This window comes from Podarcis melisellensis, assembly GCF_964234715.1.
Source record: "Podarcis melisellensis genome assembly, chromosome: 3".
NCBI classification, from domain to species: domain Eukaryota; kingdom Metazoa; phylum Chordata; class Lepidosauria; order Squamata; family Lacertidae; genus Podarcis; species Podarcis melisellensis.
The window spans coordinates 96088894-96108681 of NC_138530.1; the positions used below are offsets into that span (position 1 = coordinate 96088894).

At 41.7% G+C, this 19788-nt stretch overlaps 1 protein-coding gene and 1 long non-coding RNA gene across 4 annotated transcripts in view; one reads left to right on the forward strand and one right to left on the reverse strand.

Moving 5' to 3' along the window:
* PXDN (peroxidasin) overlaps positions 1 to 8124 on the forward strand; it is a 70488-nt gene extending 62364 nt beyond the window's left edge. For both annotated transcript variants that reach the window (XM_081905952.1, XM_081905953.1), the window contains 3 exons: positions 1476 to 1608; positions 2877 to 2990; positions 3917 to 8124. In XM_081905952.1, coding sequence (XP_081762078.1) covers positions 1476 to 1608; positions 2877 to 2990; positions 3917 to 4042 — 373 coding nt within the window. In that variant the 3' untranslated portion in view covers positions 4043 to 8124. The remainder of the gene's footprint in view (positions 1 to 1475; positions 1609 to 2876; positions 2991 to 3916) is intronic.
* Positions 1 to 19788, reverse strand: part of LOC309367329 — a 182171-nt gene that overhangs the window by 148176 nt on the left and 14207 nt on the right. The window contains exons 2-3 of one of the 2 annotated variants that reach the window (XR_014167047.1): positions 555 to 627; positions 199 to 424 (exon numbers count right to left, since the gene is read on the reverse strand). This is a non-coding gene — a long non-coding RNA (uncharacterized lncRNA). Of the gene's footprint in view, positions 1 to 198; positions 628 to 19788 lie in introns of those variants that run through there. The other variant, XR_014167046.1, reaches the window with a different exon arrangement.

Below are 19788 nucleotides of genomic sequence, written 5' to 3' on the forward strand. Positions count from 1 at the left end.
CCCCCCCCGCCGGCCTTCAGAAGAGGTCAGGGGACAGACTGTCCCCAGACCTGGTCTGAAGGCGGTTTCCATAGGAACGCATTGATTGATTTTCAATGCATTCCTATGGGAAACCGTGCTTCGCAAGACAAAAAACTCGCAAGATGAAAAGACTTGCGGAATGAATTAATTTCGTCTTGCGAGGCACCACTGTAATAAAAATACTATTAAATAATTTAAAAAAGCAGGGAAGACCAAGAATGCACCAAAAAACCCCAACAACCCTGGGTTTTGCCTTTTAAATGCTACCATTTTATATACTTCCATCAGTTGCAAAGAGATGGAAAGAGCTCAAGTTCTTCATTGTATTGATTATTAACTTTAGAAGCAAATATGCATCTGCACAGTAGAAATTCCTGTTCTGCTGTTTCTAGGATACACTATTCTGTGAGTGGGAATATAAAATTATACTTAAATAGCCATATATCTTCTAAAGAATAACAGGATCATTCTACACCTTAATGACATAGCATCTTTCCATGGTCAAGTGTAAATACATAGTGAGTAATGCTTACTTGCCTGAAACGATGTCTCTTTGGTCAACCTTTTCAGATTGTTTCAAGCCTATGCTATTCTTCTCCAACACTCCTGCAATACAAAGGGGTCAGTTTTTAGCATTCAAGTACAATGGGGATGTTAGGACTGAATCCTACACTGTGCTGTTTTTCCCTTCAGCTCCAATCTCCTTCTTTCATTAAGTGTTGCTTAAGTTTTCTTTGTAAGTAAAACTGAGATTCTGTTGGAAGAGGAAATAGTAATTCTGCTACATAGGTCACATTTTATACACTGGAGAATAATAATGCATGTGTTCACTTGTTGCTGTAGACTTTTAAATCTGCATTCTCTTTCCTGATCTTGGCTGGCTTTCTCATCCTTATCTCAAGTAACATGGGGAGGAGAGAGGATTAAAGCACTTTATTAGACTGCTAGCCTTCTGATTTTTTTTTGGAATGTATTACTGGCATTTATTTTACCGGTAAGTCTGCAGAATGTAAAGCTCAATAAAGAGAACACCTGCCAATCAGCATATTCTTTTTTTCTGCATGCGGTAAAGTTTATGCCAAGTTTCACATCATGAAAGAATTCTGTTACAGCAGCAACACCTATTTCAAAAACATCTTGAGGAGAAAGCACTTGCCATCTGGTCTTCACTATGTGGAGTCTAAGAACTTTAAATGACTATATCAACTCTGCATCTAATTCAGCACCAAAGGGTCACCATTGCAAATCATAACCGTTGTGGAAAGTTCCTAATTCTTTTCTGCCATTGCTAGATCCTCCATTGTGTGTCTGCAAGGGATTGAAACACCTAAGCCTAATTTGTACAGCATAAGCATACTAGTAAACTAACCTTCTTTATAGAAACGTCTACGTATCAAAAAAGAAATGGGTTGCCCCTCCTGCTTAATATACTGCTTAACTTTTTGTCGTTTCAGTTCTGCAAGGGAGAATAAATTTTCTAACCTCACCATCTCATCCTTTGATGAGCGCAAGAAAGCACCCGTCATGAATGACTTCAAAGAATTTGTTGGTGACATGCAAAAAACTATCACGGACCTCAGAAAACAGGTGAACATACAAAAGGTTCTTCAGATAATATTAGACTGTGTGGCACAGAAAGTGTTTCAGCAGTATAATCCCATATATGTCTGATCAGAAGTAAGTCTCACGAGTCCGATGGGGCTTACACCCAGATAAGTGGGTGGAGAGTCACTGTCTTAAGCTCCCTGCTCATTGTATGAAAGAATGCATGTAATGGGTTGAAAATATGCTATTGGCACCCACTGCAGAATGGGTTGAGAGTTGCACACAGGAAAAACAATTCACTGGAGGTCTGGTGGACCTTCTAGGATGACATAGAAGGTGGCACGAGTGTGGTGAAAGGAATTGTGTGTGTGTGTGTGTGTGTGTGTGTGAGAGAGAGAGAGAGAGAGAGAGAGAGAGAGAGAGAGAGAGAAGGATTCCCACAGGGCTATTGTGAGGGTGGCAGAGAACTATGAATGTTGCTTTGAGCTCCTCATAATGAAGGCTGGATATACATACAATAAATATGTAACTTCATTGTGCTCAACACTGGACATCTCAAATCCATCTCTTGGCTTCCATCTCTTGAAGTGAGTAGGACATCCTCAATTACACACATATGCCCTTTCATGTGTGAATACATGCCATCAACAAGCAGCAAATCTTGGGTTTAGAACAGTGGTTCCCAAACCTCAGGCCATCACCTGCTTGGTTCCATAACCTCACCCCCCAGTGCCCCCTACCCTATAAAAAGCATTGTTCAGAATGGTCTTTTGCATATGATAACACAGCAAAATTCAAAACAGTAGCAATTCATTGCACATTTATCCAAAATCCAATATAGTTCAAAAAATTCAACAAAATTGATGAACTTGATCTAGTAATACCAGGTTTTCAAAGTATCATAGTCATTTATACCTCTTACTGCCCCCTTGCCTCTTAGAGCGCCCCCTCTTAGGTAATCCCACTGCCCTCCAGGGTGCAGTACCACCCACTTTGAATGAATGAATTGATTTATTATGGTCACAGACCAGAAATACCCACTTTGGAAACTACCAGACTATAACTTCTGCTTGACCCCATTCCCTCCAGTAGCAGAGCTTTTTGACAGTCAAATGAAATGTGACATTAAATGCATCCACAACCAGCCAGGAACCCTATTGGACTGCATCTCTCAGTAAAACAAACTAGATACAATTTGTGTACTTAAGAGAAGGCTGTGTTTCTGTGGTTTTACTGGCTTGCATACGAAAGGTAATGAGAATGCTTTTAGTATACAGATAGCTAAACAAGGATTTCCTGCCTTTCTTCAGATAAAGAAACTTGAATCACGGCTCAGTAGATCTGAATGCACTGACGAAAAGGGTAAATCTTATTCCAGTAACGAAACCTGGAAAAAAGACCCGTGCACCACGTGCGAATGCAAAGTGAGTAATCAGAATATTCATTTTCATGGTTTTAATATGGCGTCTCCACGCTTACCTAGACATGGCTCATTGTGTTCAGTGGGGTGTATTCCCAAGTAAGCATGAATAGGGTTCCAACATCATACTGATTTTGCAGTGTTCTCAATTGTAAATAAAGGTAATTGCCATTGCAGTTTTTGCACTTGCAAACTGAAGAAGTGAGAATAATGAATACAGCTGGAACTTTGATTGCTGTTTTGGCCTCAACAGTTTTCACTGCCAGCAAGACAAGCTTCTGTTCAGTCAGTCTACTGGCTTGTCTTCTCACCAAAGGAGCTACTGCCAGAACAGTATGGAAATGGGCACAGAAATTGGCTTCCTAAGAATCCCAGCTTTATTTTATTTTATTTTGAAGAGCCAGCCCTTAGTTCTTACAGCTGTAAAATGTTTTGAGCAATGCCTGCTAATCTTTCAGAAACCAAAGGCATGGTTGAAATTTGCTTGTGTGGTTTGGGTAGGGCCTGGCTAGAGGAGTTCTGTTTCCTACCCCTTCCCCAAACTAGTGAAATCTGGTAATGCAGATTACTGAATAAACAGTGCAGAAGAAGATCCCTGAAATTTCTTCCAATTTAACTCAGATTACACAATTCAAACTCTTGAAGATTTTTCAGGATAAGCTAGCTATTATCTCATATGTCCATTGGACTGTAGAGAGTCTCATACATTGACGTGTGAGTTAGGGACAATAACTTTAAACACGGCTGACATTAATAACCATTAGATTAAATGTGGGTTCTGTGGTAGAAAACTGATTAAATGAGTGATCTTAGTAGCTCATGGCATAATGCCAGTTGGGGGCGGGGGGATATTTGATGAATAATGTCACTGGCTGTTGAGCACTTTATTAGGATGTGTGCTAAGCTGTTGCTATAATTTTCCTAACACAGGTTGGCCAGATAACCTGTTACGTGGAATCGTGTCCACCGAACGATTGTGCAACACCTGTGAAGCTTAAAGGAGTTTGCTGTCCTGTCTGCTTAAAACAAACTGTTAGCAAGGAAAATAAGCTCTAAGCCTGCTTTGCAGTGGTCGCAATACAAGTCATATGGATATCTGCTGATGGCAAAATACAGGTAACATTAGGCATAAAACCACAACAGGACGTTTGCAGGACAGCATTCAAATGATGGTGTAACAATGTAAGGAAATGTATTATTTTACATGCTTGCCCACTGAAAAACCACCGTGTAAAAGTATTGAAAGGGAATACACAGGACAGGACAGGACAATCTTCTCAGGTTCAACAAACTGAAAACTTGGTGCTACTTTTTAAAGACTCCTTTGCCAAGTGGTTTTGAGTCTTATTAGGCTGGCTTTTATTTCTCCATACACTGGCCAAAGGAAGTCAGGAGCCATTTATTAGGATGAAGAGGGCCACAGCTTTTGTTTTTAAAATACTGTGCGGCCCAGTGTTGATAGTCTAGCATGCCTTCTGTCAAATACCTTGATGGAGCTAGTTTGTCTTTCTGAGACCCATAGTCTACTTATTTAGCTACTCACATCATGTCTTTACAGCATTCACTCAGTATTTACTCAATATTCTGTGGCACTGCCAATTCTAAAGGAGGATGAGGGTGGAGAACACAAATTCTGCTGTTGTTTTCTCCTGCATCTCTTTGCAGTATTAATATTCTGTCCTATCCATTGTCCACAGTTGCCCTTCTTTATTTCTCTGTTCAATACCTAGGAGATGATCAGAAATCATAGGCATAAAATATGTGTTCAGCCTTGCACTGTGTAACGTAATTCGAAAGTCTGTGTACTCATGAAAGAGAAGGCACTGCTGCAAGACAACAGCAAAAAAAAAAAAAAAAAGCAAAAAAGAGGCTGCTCTGACTACTGCACATTGAGCTAAACCTGAGCTAGAACTTACCTGATTTTTCTGGACCCTTCCAGCCTCATTTACAGTGTTTGCCCTTGAGAAAATATTGTTTGGATTGGACCATAGAGGGTTCCTACTGCTTATCTGATGTAATAAATGGGATAAAATGCCCTACCCCTCCAGCACTGCAAACCATAGGGCACCGAAGCAGTACAGTAATAGCAAATCCTCTTATCAGAGCTTAATTTCTAGGGGTGGGGAAATACATTCTAGAACTCAGATTTCCAAAAGCACGATCGTCCCATCTGGAACATTTAATGCCTGGGATATTTTTTCTAGAAAAAGAGGTGCCGGCATGAACTCAGCATGAACGCCTCCCTTGTTCTCTTAAAATGCCAATGGCACCCACCTGAGAGGTGCTGGAACTTGAGTTCCAGCTGAAAAACAAACAAACCCTGCATATAGAGATTCTCTGTAGTTACTCAGTGGTAGCATTTCCACCTGTTCAAGATTGCTTTCCCCTGGAATACTTCATATATCCCCTGCTGCTGCTTGAATGGATGCAAGGACTGAACTTTGGTGAGCTCTACCAGATATAATTCCCTCTATTTGTGATGCTATGATGCAAATGTTGTAGCTTATATTGTGAAAATGGCACTACACACATATACAAGAGAGAGAGAGAGAGAGAGTGTTTTTAGCTGGCTTGGAGGATTCCCAAGGTTTGGAGACGTATACTAATATTAAGGGGAAATCCCTGAAATTGGGATGTGAGGCAAAGACTGCCCAATGGGGTCTGTGCATCCTGACTTGCCATAGAATACTAAATTCCTGTTGCAGTGGTAGAAAAATCATGTGCAAGAGGAAATAAAATGGGAGACATGGGGGGCATGTCTAACTGGGAACAGTGAGCAGAAGCCCTCATGCTGCAACCTTTTGTTTTTAATATGATGCCCTCTAATTTTGGAGTCATTTTGCTCTTAAAAAGCATAGCTGAATGGGCATCCCCTCCCCCAAGAATCAGACCTATGTCAGATTCACTCTTGATTTAGGTCCTGCATTGTGCCTGAAGCTGCCACATATCTTCCCAGGGAGACTCCTTTCCCCATTAATAGCTGCCTGTCTGTGAATTTGGATTATCTTGGAATCAAGGTACAAGGATTGTGAAAGCTCCATTAGTCCTATTTCTGCTGCCTTGTGTGCTTGTTAAAAAGTATATCGTTCCCCAGCATCTTATTTCTCAAGGGTACGGTGTACGCATCCTCTTCTATTCCATGGTATTGTCATGGAATGTGAAAGTAAAAACAAAGGTGTGCAGATAGAAAAGGGCAGGCCCATTTAAACTAAGGGGGTGGAGAAATTATAGTGAAGCCCAGCTTAGTGAAGGGCACTAAATGACACCTACCTACTGAATTCTTCTAAAAAAACTTGCTCCTGTAGATCTGTGCCTAAGCTGTACCATGGCGTGATTTGTGAAAAACCCATCCGACAGAAGGCCTACCAAATAGAGATTAGCTGTTCCTTTACAAACTTTATTTTAAAAATACGGTTTCATTTAAGGTTTTTTTTCCATAATGCATAGTGCCTGTTTCCCGCCCCGCCCCCATAGTCCTTGTGTCAAAATCATGTTAATGATTACTTTTTTGTGAATCTGTGTGCCCAGTTAAGAAGTAAAAAGAAAAGCACTGTCGAATGTACGTCTACATTAACTTGCCATTGTTTACCTTTGTATTTTCAACTTTGCCTCTTTACAACCAGCATGTATTATTACGTACAGTGAAGGAAAACTCTCATACCTCATTTGACAGACATGTTTGGTTTCTTAAATGGTGCTTTTCTAGAAAACAAGCCTTAATTCCCTGGAATATAGCAGTGTTCTTCAAGTCCTGACACACTCACTCTCTTTTCTAACCAATGCTAAAGACAAAGTCACTGATTTCTAAGTTAAATCTTTAGGATTTAAGGATCAGGGACTTTAAAAAGCAATGCCATATCGAAAAAGAGGGGAGGGGGCAAATACAGGAACCTTTTCAACTTAATAATTTCAGCTTAATAATTGTGTTTGATAACACAGAAGTGCATTAAATAAAGCCAGTCTAATAATATTTTGGTACATCAGCTCCCTCGCATAAATCATTTGCTATCTATCATATTCTGCATTGCCAAATTAGCCAAGAAACCTGTTTGATGGAGACAGCAGCTGTGTCTCTATATGGTGGTGTTAGGCAAAATGGAGTGCATACAACATCATGATTGCAATCCTAAACACACTTACAGAGCAATCCTAACCAGACCAGGGACAATAGGAGCCTGAGAGCCAAAGCCCTACCAGCCAGGATGGAAAGCTGAAGATGGGGTTGGGGTTTTTTTTACATTTTTTTGCTGTTCCACTGCCAAGGCTGGAATAGCTGAGGAGCTTAAAACTAGGCTGCTGAGGGTTCTGTGGGCTTTGGATCCCAAAGATTCAAAGTTTCTTGCACCTTGCTTTGAAACTCCCTGTTTCAGGACTTATTGGCAGCATACCAACCTCTGCTACAAATGGACATACACACAACATAAGTGGACAGAGCCCTGCACTCTATCTTAAATCACTAACTAACGGGGATGGGATTGGATTGCAGTCTATGAAGACTCCATGAAACACAGCGGGACTTACTTCTGAGTAAACATGCACAGGTTTGTACTGTGAGGCAATTTCATACACAAATATTTGGCTTTGTGCCATTACAGCAAAATACCTATTTTTATGTGTTATATTTAAATTTGGAGTTTAATTCTTAAGGTCTTTCAGTGCACGAAAATATTTTGTTTTATTGAAAATCCAGATCCCAGCTGTGCTTTCCAAGCTGCTATCTAAAATTCTTACAAACTTGGACAGATTTCAAAACAAGGGCTAGAACGATAACAAGCATATTGATGGCTAGAGGAAGTTTTTTTAATGTTACCAATCACCCTTAATTTTCAATTCTGTATTGTTTTAAAAGAGGGGAAAAACCTGCTCAGGTATTTTAGGTTGTAATGCTATAACCACATACCTGAGAGTAAGCCCCATTAAATTCAATGGGTCCTATTTCTGTATACAATTGTAGTGTCGGCCACTTTAGTATTTTCCATGTATTCATTAACCAAATATACCTCTGTTTTCCCTTGATAAATAAAGCAGATATCTAATCAGTATTTGCCAAATTAGTATGTAAAATTATACAGATTCCAGCATTTATTACCACTAAACCTCTGGTGGTAAACTGGATTAGGAAATAGGTCTCATTCTAATTTTTTTTTAAAAAAAAAATTTCAAACATTGTACAAATGAATATGTTTTTCTTTTTCTTTTTACATTTTCTGCTGATTAAAGCCTATGTAACATTTTAAGACAGTGGCCAATGGCCGAATGATCAGTTTTCTCAGTATTTCTTCAGTTGCAATTGTTCCATATTTATTTACTTTTTTTATAAAAAAAAACCTCCTACCAAAAGTGAAGTCTTAGTTATTTTTATTGTACTAAATAAATCTACCAAAGAATTGTTTGCACTGTTATGAATGCTTCTCAGTTACAATAAACAGGTCACATTTTTTAAAAGAGTCATGGGTAATTATTCAAATGAATCTGCTTGCGTGTCAGTTTGTCAGTGGATGGTGTGCCCTGTTGATGTAGGACAATATCACTAATTACAGGTAACCAGGCACACATTTACCAATTGGGCTGTTGAGTTAATGACATTCCTGCCTGGCTTCAACAGTTGCACACACATGAACATGTTGGCTATTTGCAGTTTAGTAGCGCTGCAGAGAGCTTGCTGGGGAGACCATGCATTAAAAAGGGACTCAAAAATAACTTAAACAAGGTTTTAATAACAAAAACAAAAACTCCTTATACACTAAATACATCAACAACAAACCAGACCCAACCACCAACCCATCCCCCAGGGTAATGGGAGAGCTAGGTGCTGCTCCTTATATATTATACCCAATTGCTGACACAGCTTGATTAACACAACCTAGCAGCGCCTGCTATGTTTCACAGCTGTAAGACTGGGTCTCGTTATTTGCCCTGGCCCTGGCCCTTAAAGACATACACAACTTGTGAAACAATAATGAACCTTCACATTTTAAAGTGACCGTTCAACAGAACAAGGCCTCAGGGGCATCTAGATCATGTGGAAAGTGAACTCTTCACTTTGTTAGAGTTGCCATTTTTCAAAAAGTTAAGCCCAGGACACCAAAAAAGTTGAGCTAATGCAAAAAAACATTTTTTCAACTGACTTGCCGAAGATCCAGGACACAGCACCACCTCTTGGAAATTCACCCCAGACATCAATTCCACCTTTGAAATCCTGGTAATATACGGACGTATGGCAGCCCTAACTTTGAAGGCTTCTTCACCAGCTCTCTACTTCTAAGCCCCTTTCAGTATTACTTAGATTGTATTATGAGAGGCTAACTTTATATTGAGGGATGAATCAGATGTTCTCTGGGCACCATCCCAGAGTTTTGATCCTGTGCTTCACACCAAGAACTATCAAGGTACAGCTTGTACTCCGGAAACATATCAGCATTGTTCTTTGTAATTCTGTACACTTTCAACTTTCACAGATGTGAAGATCTTTTGGTATGGTAATAGACCAGAAGCCCCATTGTCTACATTTCAGCTATGTTTTCCAGACTTAGTTTCCTCTTGCTAATATCATGTTCATATAAATATTACATAGGATAATTCCTAATTATTCATAAACTATAGTTACCCATTCTTCTTACCTAGACAGGTGTAAGAGTCTTTTAAACAGCCCAAGACACCATAGATTTCACCCAAGAAACAAATTCAGAACATGTAAAAGGATGAGTAGCATACTGAAAAGACATTCTGTCATCTCATATTTTCCATTTCATGGTTTGGGCCTGCACACTAGATACTGCTTATCTGCGATGTATTACTCCCATGGAAACATTCTCCAAACCTCTTAATCAGTTTAGATATGAGTATTGTTCCCGCCATACCAACGCAATCACATCACCTAAACATACACTGCAGACAGAGCTGGGATGTCCTTCAAGGATTTTGCCCTCTAAAACATATTTCTGGGTGTCTCATTCTGAGATTACTGCTATACCAGTGATGGGGAACCTGTGACCCTCCAGATGTGCTTCGATTCTGGGTCCCTTCGGCCCCAACCAGTATGGCCATGGGTCAGGAATGATGGGAGTTGTAGTCCAACAACATTTGGAGGGCCACAAGTTCCCCTTACCCGAAATATGTGTAAATCAGAGGAGGGCAACCTTACGTATGGGGGGCAAATGCAGGAGTCTCCAGAGCCAAACAACTCCTCCACTCTCCACCGTCTATACCCCTCACTGACCCTGCTCCATGTCATCCTCAAGCACTTTTTCCTGGCTGGCGTGTGTCATTGGACTGTGATATTTCATCTTGTTTGTTTGAATGGGCAATGGAGAGATTTGGCCTATTGGACAAAGGTAAGTGCCACATCCAGTGCTCCACCCACTTCTGCCATTGGATCCCATCTACCAATGGCATGTAGTCCTTAGAAGGTTGTCCAGGATAGAATGCTGCCCTTAGTTTGATTCCCCATCCCTAACGTACAGCAATGTCATTAATTGCCACTTTTGGCACTTCCTATATGCCCTTTGTGCATGTAACAGTTGGCCAGGAAAATATTGGCCTATTTTGGGAGGTGAGATGCTTTTAGGTCAGCTGCTAGAAAAGCAATTGCTGGATTAAAAACAACACTGAGGAGCATAAACTGAAAGGTGCATATCTTAGATTAGTAGACAGTTTCAATAACCTAAACAGAGAAAACAGATGCACTGTGTTAAGAGCCAAGAGAGGAGGAAGAACAGGAAATAGAAGAGGCTTTAAAAGGCTGCTCTGGAAGGGGTGAGAAAACCTGGAGGAAACGGCAGGAGAGAGAAACTCTTGAGAAAATCCTGACTTTTGTGGAAAGAGAAAACAATCATCCTTGGGAAATTACCACTGCTCTTTAGCCATTGGACTTCTAGAAGTAAAGGTCATCAGTTATTATCACCATTGTGACTGACCTTGAAGACAAAATGAACAACTCTGGCTCAGAGCATGCTGGATTTACGCACTTCAGTCGAACACATAGATCTGACCTAAAGCATCCCCACTGCCCTCAGGCCATGGAGGAGAAAGCCTAACTAAGCATGTTCTCTGCGATTGTGGAGCTGCCTAAAAGGCATATAATACAAAATGGCCGACAGCGTGCAAGGAGCAACACTAGCAAAACAAACCCAAAGCACTATAGATGTAAATAGAAATAAGGAGGCAGGAACTAACTGGAGAAAACCTATGATGTACTGATCTATACTGACACAGTGAGATGTATTGAGCATTTGTGATGTGCCAGTCATTTTTGAAATAATTATTTGTAATCCTGTGGCCCTTGGGAGAGTGTCCCCAGGGCCATAGTAGGCATTGACTAACTCTCCAAGGGCTGTGGGGGGGAAGAAGGAAAATCCAGTTAGCTGCCTTATTCCGAGTCAGATCACTGCTCCATCTAGCTCAGCATTATCTGCCCTGATGGCAGGGACTCTCCAAGATTTCAGATTTCCATCTGGTTCTTTCTATCTGGCAATGCCAGGGATGGGACTAGAGGCCTTCTGCATGCAAAGGAGATGCTCTTTCAAGCAGTTCTCCAACTGAATTGCTCCTATCAGAAGAACCTCAATCAAATCTTTGACCCGGAAGTGTCCTCGGATGGCGCCGGCTCACGGCCTCTAGAGCGAGATGAGCACGCAACCCTAGAGGTGGACACGACTGGCCCATATGGGCAGGGGTACCTTTACCTTTATACGCAGAAACACCCTAAAGAATCCTCATCTAGATTAGACTGTAATTACTTTGGAGCGTGTGGTTAGAAATGCGAGATACGGCTAGCTTGGCCATGAGATATGGCTAGCCTGCTCAGTTGTCCCCTTTTTACCTTTACTCTCCACAGAATTCGCAAGGACCAGAGCCAGCTAGTTTACCTTTCCCCTCCTTTGTTATCGTTCCCTTTGTGCTACTTGGCTCTCTTTCCACATGTTTTGAACGGTAACTTCAGCATACTTTTCCTGGTAAATTGCAGAGATCCCTTTCCTCTGCCTCCCCTTTGGAATGTCTGGTTTTCTCATAACATATTTTCCACTTGTCCCAAGATCAGCTTTTTGCTTCAGCTGTTGCCATAGGGATAACGAAAGACTTTCAACAGACTCTTGCTGTAGCAGGTTTTCGTTTTGCATGAGGGCAGCTATGATATTCCTCACCATATGGACACAGAGTTGTTTTTATTGTTAAAGGTGTTGCCTCCGTGAACATTCGGACACGTTGCCAAAATTGGCAAGCGGCGGACATCACTTCACTGGCTTGTTCTTTCCAGCCTTTGTCAAGGCGCTTTGAGGAAATACAACTTTGGTATTGTTCTTCCTTATGCAGATCTGAAAGCTGAGATTTCCCATAGGGCAGCTACTCTTGTCAGCTTTTGTGTCTCCTGCTGTTCCTGTAAGATCTACCAGATGTTTACCAGGCTTATTCAACTTTAATTCAAGTCAACACAAAAGGCTCTTTATTTGTGTGTCAGGAGCCCTGAAGCAGGGAAAAACCTTTGCTGTAAGTAATCCATTAAAATAGATCAAAGGGACGGACACACACACACACACACACACACACACACACACACAGCTATAGCTTAAGCTATGAGTTTCCAATTTAAGCAGAATGCAATAGAAGGGAAGCACCCACAAAGAGACACTAAGGACTCATCCTCACTGTTGTTTAATGTGGGTAGTAAGCTTCCCGTTAATTCTCTGTGGTCCATATGGCTACAGTGATTCTCCAAATCACTGCCTTCCCACACTTTTGACCTTCCTTGATCTGGACTTTCTCATACCAGGGATGCTCCAAAAGGGGAGAGGATATGAGAAAATCCAGATTGAGACAGAGGAAAGTGTAGGAAAGCAGTGATTTGGAGGACAAAGTCATATGGACAACAGAGAATTATAAGAATTTAGGGTCTCAAATATATAAATTAAATGTTCATAAATTTAAAAGGCAAACACATAAGTATATAAACCATGTGTCTGAAATAGTACAGGAGAACAATCCTGAAACCATTTTGACTCTCCCAAATTGACCTCAAATGTTTCTCTGCAAGGAGGAAGGAAATGGGAAAGCCTCTCCATTGTATTTTGCTGACCTGTCTTTAGGGCATCTTTGTGTATGAATAGGGTGAGCCTGTGACCAGGATCCAGGAATTAAAGTATTTACCATCACAAAAGAATGGCCGGGCTGCCCAAGTAAAGCAATCAATGACCATTGCCAGGTATCCTAGCCTGGCAGACAGGATTTCTATTGTCGGATTTCTGTGTGGAAGTGGCTGTTTGACCTGTGTCAATAAGTGCTGCTGCACTTATTGGGAGATACCGAGATATTGGAAAATAAAAATAATTGTTTGAAAATGGTATTTAAAAGCTCTATTGAAATAACACAAGAATGAGCTGAATTATTCTCCAGTTTTGACCTTTTGAACTGGCTCCTAGTTTTCAAAAAGCACTTTCACTCCCCCGTAATGAAAATACAGAATCGATAGTACCAGCATGGTACTCCAACTCCCATCCTTCCTCAGCGCTGGCCATGCTGCCTGGGGGGTTAATGAGAGCTGAAGATCTGAAGAGCACTGTGTTGACTATCCCTGCTATATGACGTGACTCATCTACTGCCTACACACAGTTATTGGAGTCTAATCATGATCCCGAGTCTTTTCTCCCCTTTTTCTGTATTTCTTCATAGTATTTGCTCTTTTGTTTCCGAACTTCAGTTCCAGACAGTTTCCAGTCTCCTTAAATCAAAGTTCTCTAAAATTTGTACATCCCAGTCTCTTAGGATGGAATATGTATCTCCTAAAATCAGGCAATCTGCCAGGTACTTGACACTTCTGGGGTTGTTTTTTAGTAGTCCCAGGTAAAGGTAAAGAGACCCCTGACCATTAGGTCCAGTTGTGGCCGATTCTGGGGTTGCGGCGCTCATCTCGCTTTATTGGCCGAGGGAGCCGGCGTACAGCTTCCGGGTCATGTGGCCAGCATGACTAAGCCGCTTCTGGCGAACCAGAACAGTGCACATAAATGCCGTTCACCTTCCCGCCAGAGCGGTACCTATTTATCTACTTGCACTTTGAGGTGCTTTCGAACTGCTAGGTTGGCAGGAGCACGGACCGAGCAACGGGAGCTCAGTAGTCCCAGAGAGACAGCAAAAACAGAAGTTTTATGGATCTTCCACTGAGCCCTCATACTTAGTTGGCAGCTTGTGTTGAACTTGGTGCATTGCAAGTTGTACAGACCTGTCTTAACTATTCAAGCAGTTTTCCTGGGTGTAGCAAAACTATCTGCAGCCAGGACGCAGCAAATATTTTTATTATTTCCTGTGCTGTGGCCCTCCAGATGTTGTCAGACGACAAATCCCATCATCCCTGACCACTTGCCATGCAACTGGGGGCTTATGGGAGTTGGAGTCTGAGAACTTCTGGAAGGCCACAGGTTTCAGGTCACTGCCCTGAAGTGTGGGCATTGAACTATGCTTCTATACAGTCTAAAATACTTAGCTCCCACTATCCTATCCATTATAAGAGGAAGTCATATAAGCAATGACTGCCTTTGCCAAGCATCTATAAGTTTGGTCTCTTATTACCCTCTGGAAATGTCGAACTGTTGACGGGATCCTGTGAATTACATATACTTGTAAGATGTGGGACTTTGTGCAGAATTAGGTGGACTAGAGAAAGAGAAATGTGATGTGTAAAATAAGGTTCTAGTCCTCGAAGTCGCAAAGAAAAACCTTGAAAAAATACTAAAGGAAGTAAAAAAAATAAGTAGCCATGAGAATCTACTGTGTCACACTAGGCTTGCCTATTAAAACCAATAATATTTCCCCCCACTTCACTGGGACTAGGCTCCTAGAACTACCAGTTATTGTTTTTAAAAACAGTGGCAGAGGGGAGGGAGGGATGTCAAAGCCATAGCTGTTAAAAACATAACTGGATCTTCTTCCCTGCCATCCATATGGACAAAAGGGCATTTGTTTTCTTCTTAGTATTCTTGGGGGCACAGCTTTTATCAGCATTACGGGCCAAGGTTACAGCTGTATGGGGCTGGCAGTCAGCATTAGCTGCCAAAAGGCCTGAAATCATCCATGAGCGCACAGCTGTCACCCAGTACAATGAAGTGAGGGATACATGATGAATGGCTTTGTGTGAGGTCTGCAGGGAGGAAGAGAGAATCAAGGGTATCATTGCGTGCCTGTACAGAGGGGCTGACTCGTTTAAATTACCCTGGCATTTAAAAATGATTTCTCAGATTGCAAAGATCAAATCTGTTGCCTCTGACACATTCTTGCCTGACCCTTGGCAAAAGGGAAGAGAAGAATCTCCTGTCTCATCTTGTTCCCATGCACTGTATAATTCCTAGATTTGATTCCCTCCCCCTCTTTCTTTTTCCTTTTTCCTTTCTCCTCCTGTGATGAGGCTGCATTTTAATATTTTAATGTTTCAATGTTGTATTTTAATCTTGTTTAATCTGTATTCATTCAACTTGTTTTTATTATTGCTTGTTAGCTGCCCTGAGCCCGGCCTTGGCTGGGGAGGGCGGGGTATAAATAAATATTATTATTAGTATTATTATTATTAGATTAGAGGTGCCATAGTGCCTATTGGCTGGCATGGGATGGCACATTTTCACGCTTGCATGACAAGCTTCTTGGTTTCTGCCTCTCCACTCTTAATGCCTGGCTGGGGTTGGTGGGTTGAGGAGAAGAGATGGCTCAGAAATCAAGAAACAAATAATTCTTGACAATCCAGTATCCAGAAATTCGCTTCTGAATTGAACCAAAGCTGCTGGGTCTTTTTTAGAACATAATTCATCACTTGGTTAATATGTGAGGTTTTTCTCAAGTTCTGCTAAGCTCTCAGATAGAGAGAGGAGGCTAGCACTGTTAGGCAGCAGATGTGTAAGTCACATTTTAACCAGAGCTTCTATCCTTATGAGATTTCTAATGTATGTGTTTTCCCTCCAAGCAGGCCCCAAGAGTGTGATATTATCGCACCTGCAGTCATTCAAGGCCCAGTGATAACATAAAGAGGCATAGCTTCTAATATGTCTGTACATTGTGCTCAGGAGAGCAATTTACAATTATGATTGAGACGTGCCAAGCTGAAAAATATTAATAAATCTCATTGCAGGACTATTTCCACTTGTAATGGCATTGTAGCATTTGAGGTAGAACCATGGCTGGCTGATTTGTCAGGATTAAATAACTGAATAATGTAGATGTATTAAAACAAACAATAGTAAAGATTTTTAGCCAAACATTTGGTTGCTAAGTTCACATCAGTAGGACAAATTCAGACAGGCACACACTACCTCTTTGCCTTGGTTATCTGACTAGCTTCTTCATCCAAAGTTCCAGTGACAATTCATTCCTCTTTAGCAAACAGCCCTCTGGGTCATTAGGCTATATGTGACTTTTCTTTTGAGCCTCACCCTGCTCTGCTGTCTCTTGCCTTTGCACTTTCTGCCCCTTGGTTCTGGGCCCTGCCTTGACTTTGTTTCCCTCCTAGCTTCTTGCTGCCCAGATGGCAGCTTCATGGATAGAAGTTCTGGAGTGGCTTTGTGAAGGAACAGAGAACCATAGAATCATAGAACCATAGAGTTCGAAGGGACCCTGAGGAACATCTAGTCCAACTGGCTGCAAGGCTGGAATATGCATCTGTTCCAAATGGTTATCAACACCAAGCTCTAACCACCTGAGCTATCCAGGAAACCAAAAAGGTCATGAGCATTGGGTGTAGATATCCCTGCCCTCACTCTGATGTGAACAACACTGTCGTGTAAACATGGCTTGAAACTCAGTGGGGGGGGGGGGACAACCTCTCCTCTTTTTAAACCCCAAGTGAAAAACTGTCTTTGTACAAAGAAGACACCAACAGAGGAATCTCTCTGCCAGGTTTGGGGATCCTTTGGCCCTCCAGAACTACAACTCCCTTCAGTTCCTGCAGACATGGCCAATGTCCAAGGAGGATAGAAGCTGTAGTTCAACAACATCTGGCAGACCAAAGGTTCCTCACACCTGCAGTAAATGATCGATCTCCAAGCAGAAAGGACTCGAGCAACAAGCAAGCTTTCCTCTTCCTCTATATGCTTGCTCATTCAACCCCCTTCTCTTGTCATTGAGTGCTGGGCACTTCTGCAAAAAACGAATGGAAGACAATTTGCAGGGTCATCAACTTCCCTTTCCTTGATTTCTCCTTTCCTTCTTCATAATTCTTATGGAACTCATTAGTTTCACTACCTCTTCTTAACCCCAGCAGCTGGACCAGATCAGCTGGTGGTTAATGAAACTTACCAGTTCTGAAAGAATTATAAATGAAAAGAGAACATAATATAAGAGGATGCAAGAGCCATCTGTGAGTCTGGCACTTGTGAAACTGGTGGACCCAGTCCTTAATTCCCTCCCCACCATACACCATTTGTCATGAAAAATGCAGAGCCCCAAACAGGCAAAACTCAGCTTCTAGCAGACCCTCCAAGTGTCCCTATTTTCCAGGGACAGTCCTGGATTTAAAGAAGCTTTCCCAGTTTCTTATTTGTCCTACTTTTCCTTAGGACATCCCTATTTTCAATGGAGAAACATTGGAGGGTATGGAGTTATGCGACCCCTGAGCCAAGAAGATAAGTAACTATACAAAGTTTGTTGTTGTTTAGTCGTGTCTGACTCTTCGTGACCCCATGGAACAGAGCACGCCAGGCACTTCTGTCTTCCACTGCCTCCCGCAGTTTAGTGAAACACATGCTGGTAGCTTTGAGAACACTGTCCAACCATCTCGTCCTCTGTCGTCCCCTTCTCCTTGTGCCCTCAATCTTTCCCAACATCAGGGTCTTTTCCAGGGAGTCTTCTCTTCTCATGAGGTGGCCAAAGTATTGGAGCCTCAGCTTCAGGATCTGTCCTTCCAGTGAGCACTCAGGGCTGATTTCCTTAAGAATGGATAGGATTGATCTTCTTGCAGTCCATGGGACTCTCAAGAGTCTCCTCCAGCACCAATAATTCAAAAACATCAATTCTTCGGCGATCAGCCTTCTTTATGGTCGAGCTCTCACTTCCATACATCACTTTAGAAGACATCTAAAGGTAGCCCTGTATAGGGAAGTTTTTTAATGTTGAATGTTTTATTATGTTTTTATATATGTTGGAAGTTGCCCAGAGGGGCTAGGGCAACCCAGTCAGATGGGCAGGGTATAAATAATAAAATTGTTGTTATTATTCTGAAATAGGACATCCCTATTTTCATTGGGCAAATGTTGGACGCTATGCTAGCCTAGTATTTTTGTATTAACTTGCTAGATTTCTATTTTAGAAAGGAACAGCAGCAGCAACAACAACAAAAGTCACTGCTTTTTCTCTGAAGCAGACAGTTTCATACTTCACGTGCGAAAGAAGTGTGCAAACCTATGGTGGCGTTAGCCTTTAAAAATAAATAAATCTCAGCTCCTTTGTCTAGAGAGCTTGTGCTTTTTTAGAATGCCAGAACATTACATAAACACTCACTGGAAACAGCTGCCCAATATGGGGGAGGGGGGGAGAGAACGCAACTCTCCTGGAGCAGCCTGCGCATTTGGCAACTGTCTCGCGTTTCCAAAGAAACTTGCGCTGCCAAAAAGGATGTGATGTGTTGGGGACTAGCAATGGGAGAAACCCCTGCAGATCACACAACAGTACAACCCACAACTTTCTCTCCAGACCATATCGCATAAAATATGCTGTCTTATACCTGACTACGAGAAGGCTAATGGTAACAATTCACGAAAATAAAAAATGTAAGCAGTGTTTCCCCCCAAAACAATGTTGTTTTTAGATGCTAATAAAATGAACTCTAGCTTTGGATCATGCACAAGCTACACAAAAGCAATGTTTGGAAGAAATATATAGATATTTAAACTTACAAGTTTGTGACTTTTAGCATGGTGCTTGTTTTGGGGTAAGGGGATGTACTAGGGGATTTAAATGGCTGTGGAAATTTAAAACATACATCCCACCCAATAACCGTGGGAACCTTAGTTTGCTAAGGATGCTAGGAATTGTAGCTCTGTAAGTAGCAAACTAGTTTCCAGGATTCATGAAGGGGTGCTTTAAATGTGTGGTGCGTAGCAGTCAAGGATAGCCTTTTTTCAGGAACACTTTCCTTGTGGCCTGAATATTGGAGACTCATAGTGCCACCTGTAATGAGCTGTTCATAAAAAGGTGCTTCACCTTTTTATGATTTGTCAGAGGTGCTGCAGAAGGGGGGCTGGTGAATACGCCCTCCATTCAAAAAAGAACAATGCTGACCCAGTTAGAAGGCCCTTGCTCTGAACTGGCACTTTGGCATCATCCTGCTCACTATGGGATCCCTGATTGGCTGTGACCATTTCCGATTAAAAGAGAAAGCTAATTGTGCCTAAACAATTTCCAGTCACGCAGCCGAGAGCCAGCCCTGTAAATAAATAAATAAAAAAAGCTGAATTACAATAAGCAGAGGCAGTGTGTGTGTGGGAGGGGGGGGACATTTCAGCCTCCTGCCTCGAAAGCACCATTTTTGTGCCAAAAATATGTGCAGGAAAATATTTCATTCAGCTCTAGTTCATCGTGGTTCAGCGCATGGCAAACAATGGTTTATAAAGGCAGTGTCAAAGGCCTCCCAATATCTTGGCTAGATGTTTGTGCCAGGTCAGAAAGTTTTTTTACCAGTCTTTTCCAGCCAACTTTTCTCTATCTTCTATCCACATTCAAAGTGCAAAGTGGGGCTCAGGCAAGGGGAGTGTTGCAATGTGTTGCAAATAGCTACAAACTAAGCCTGATGTTTTCCAGACATAGATGGGGTCACAGCGCACAGCTAGAGCATA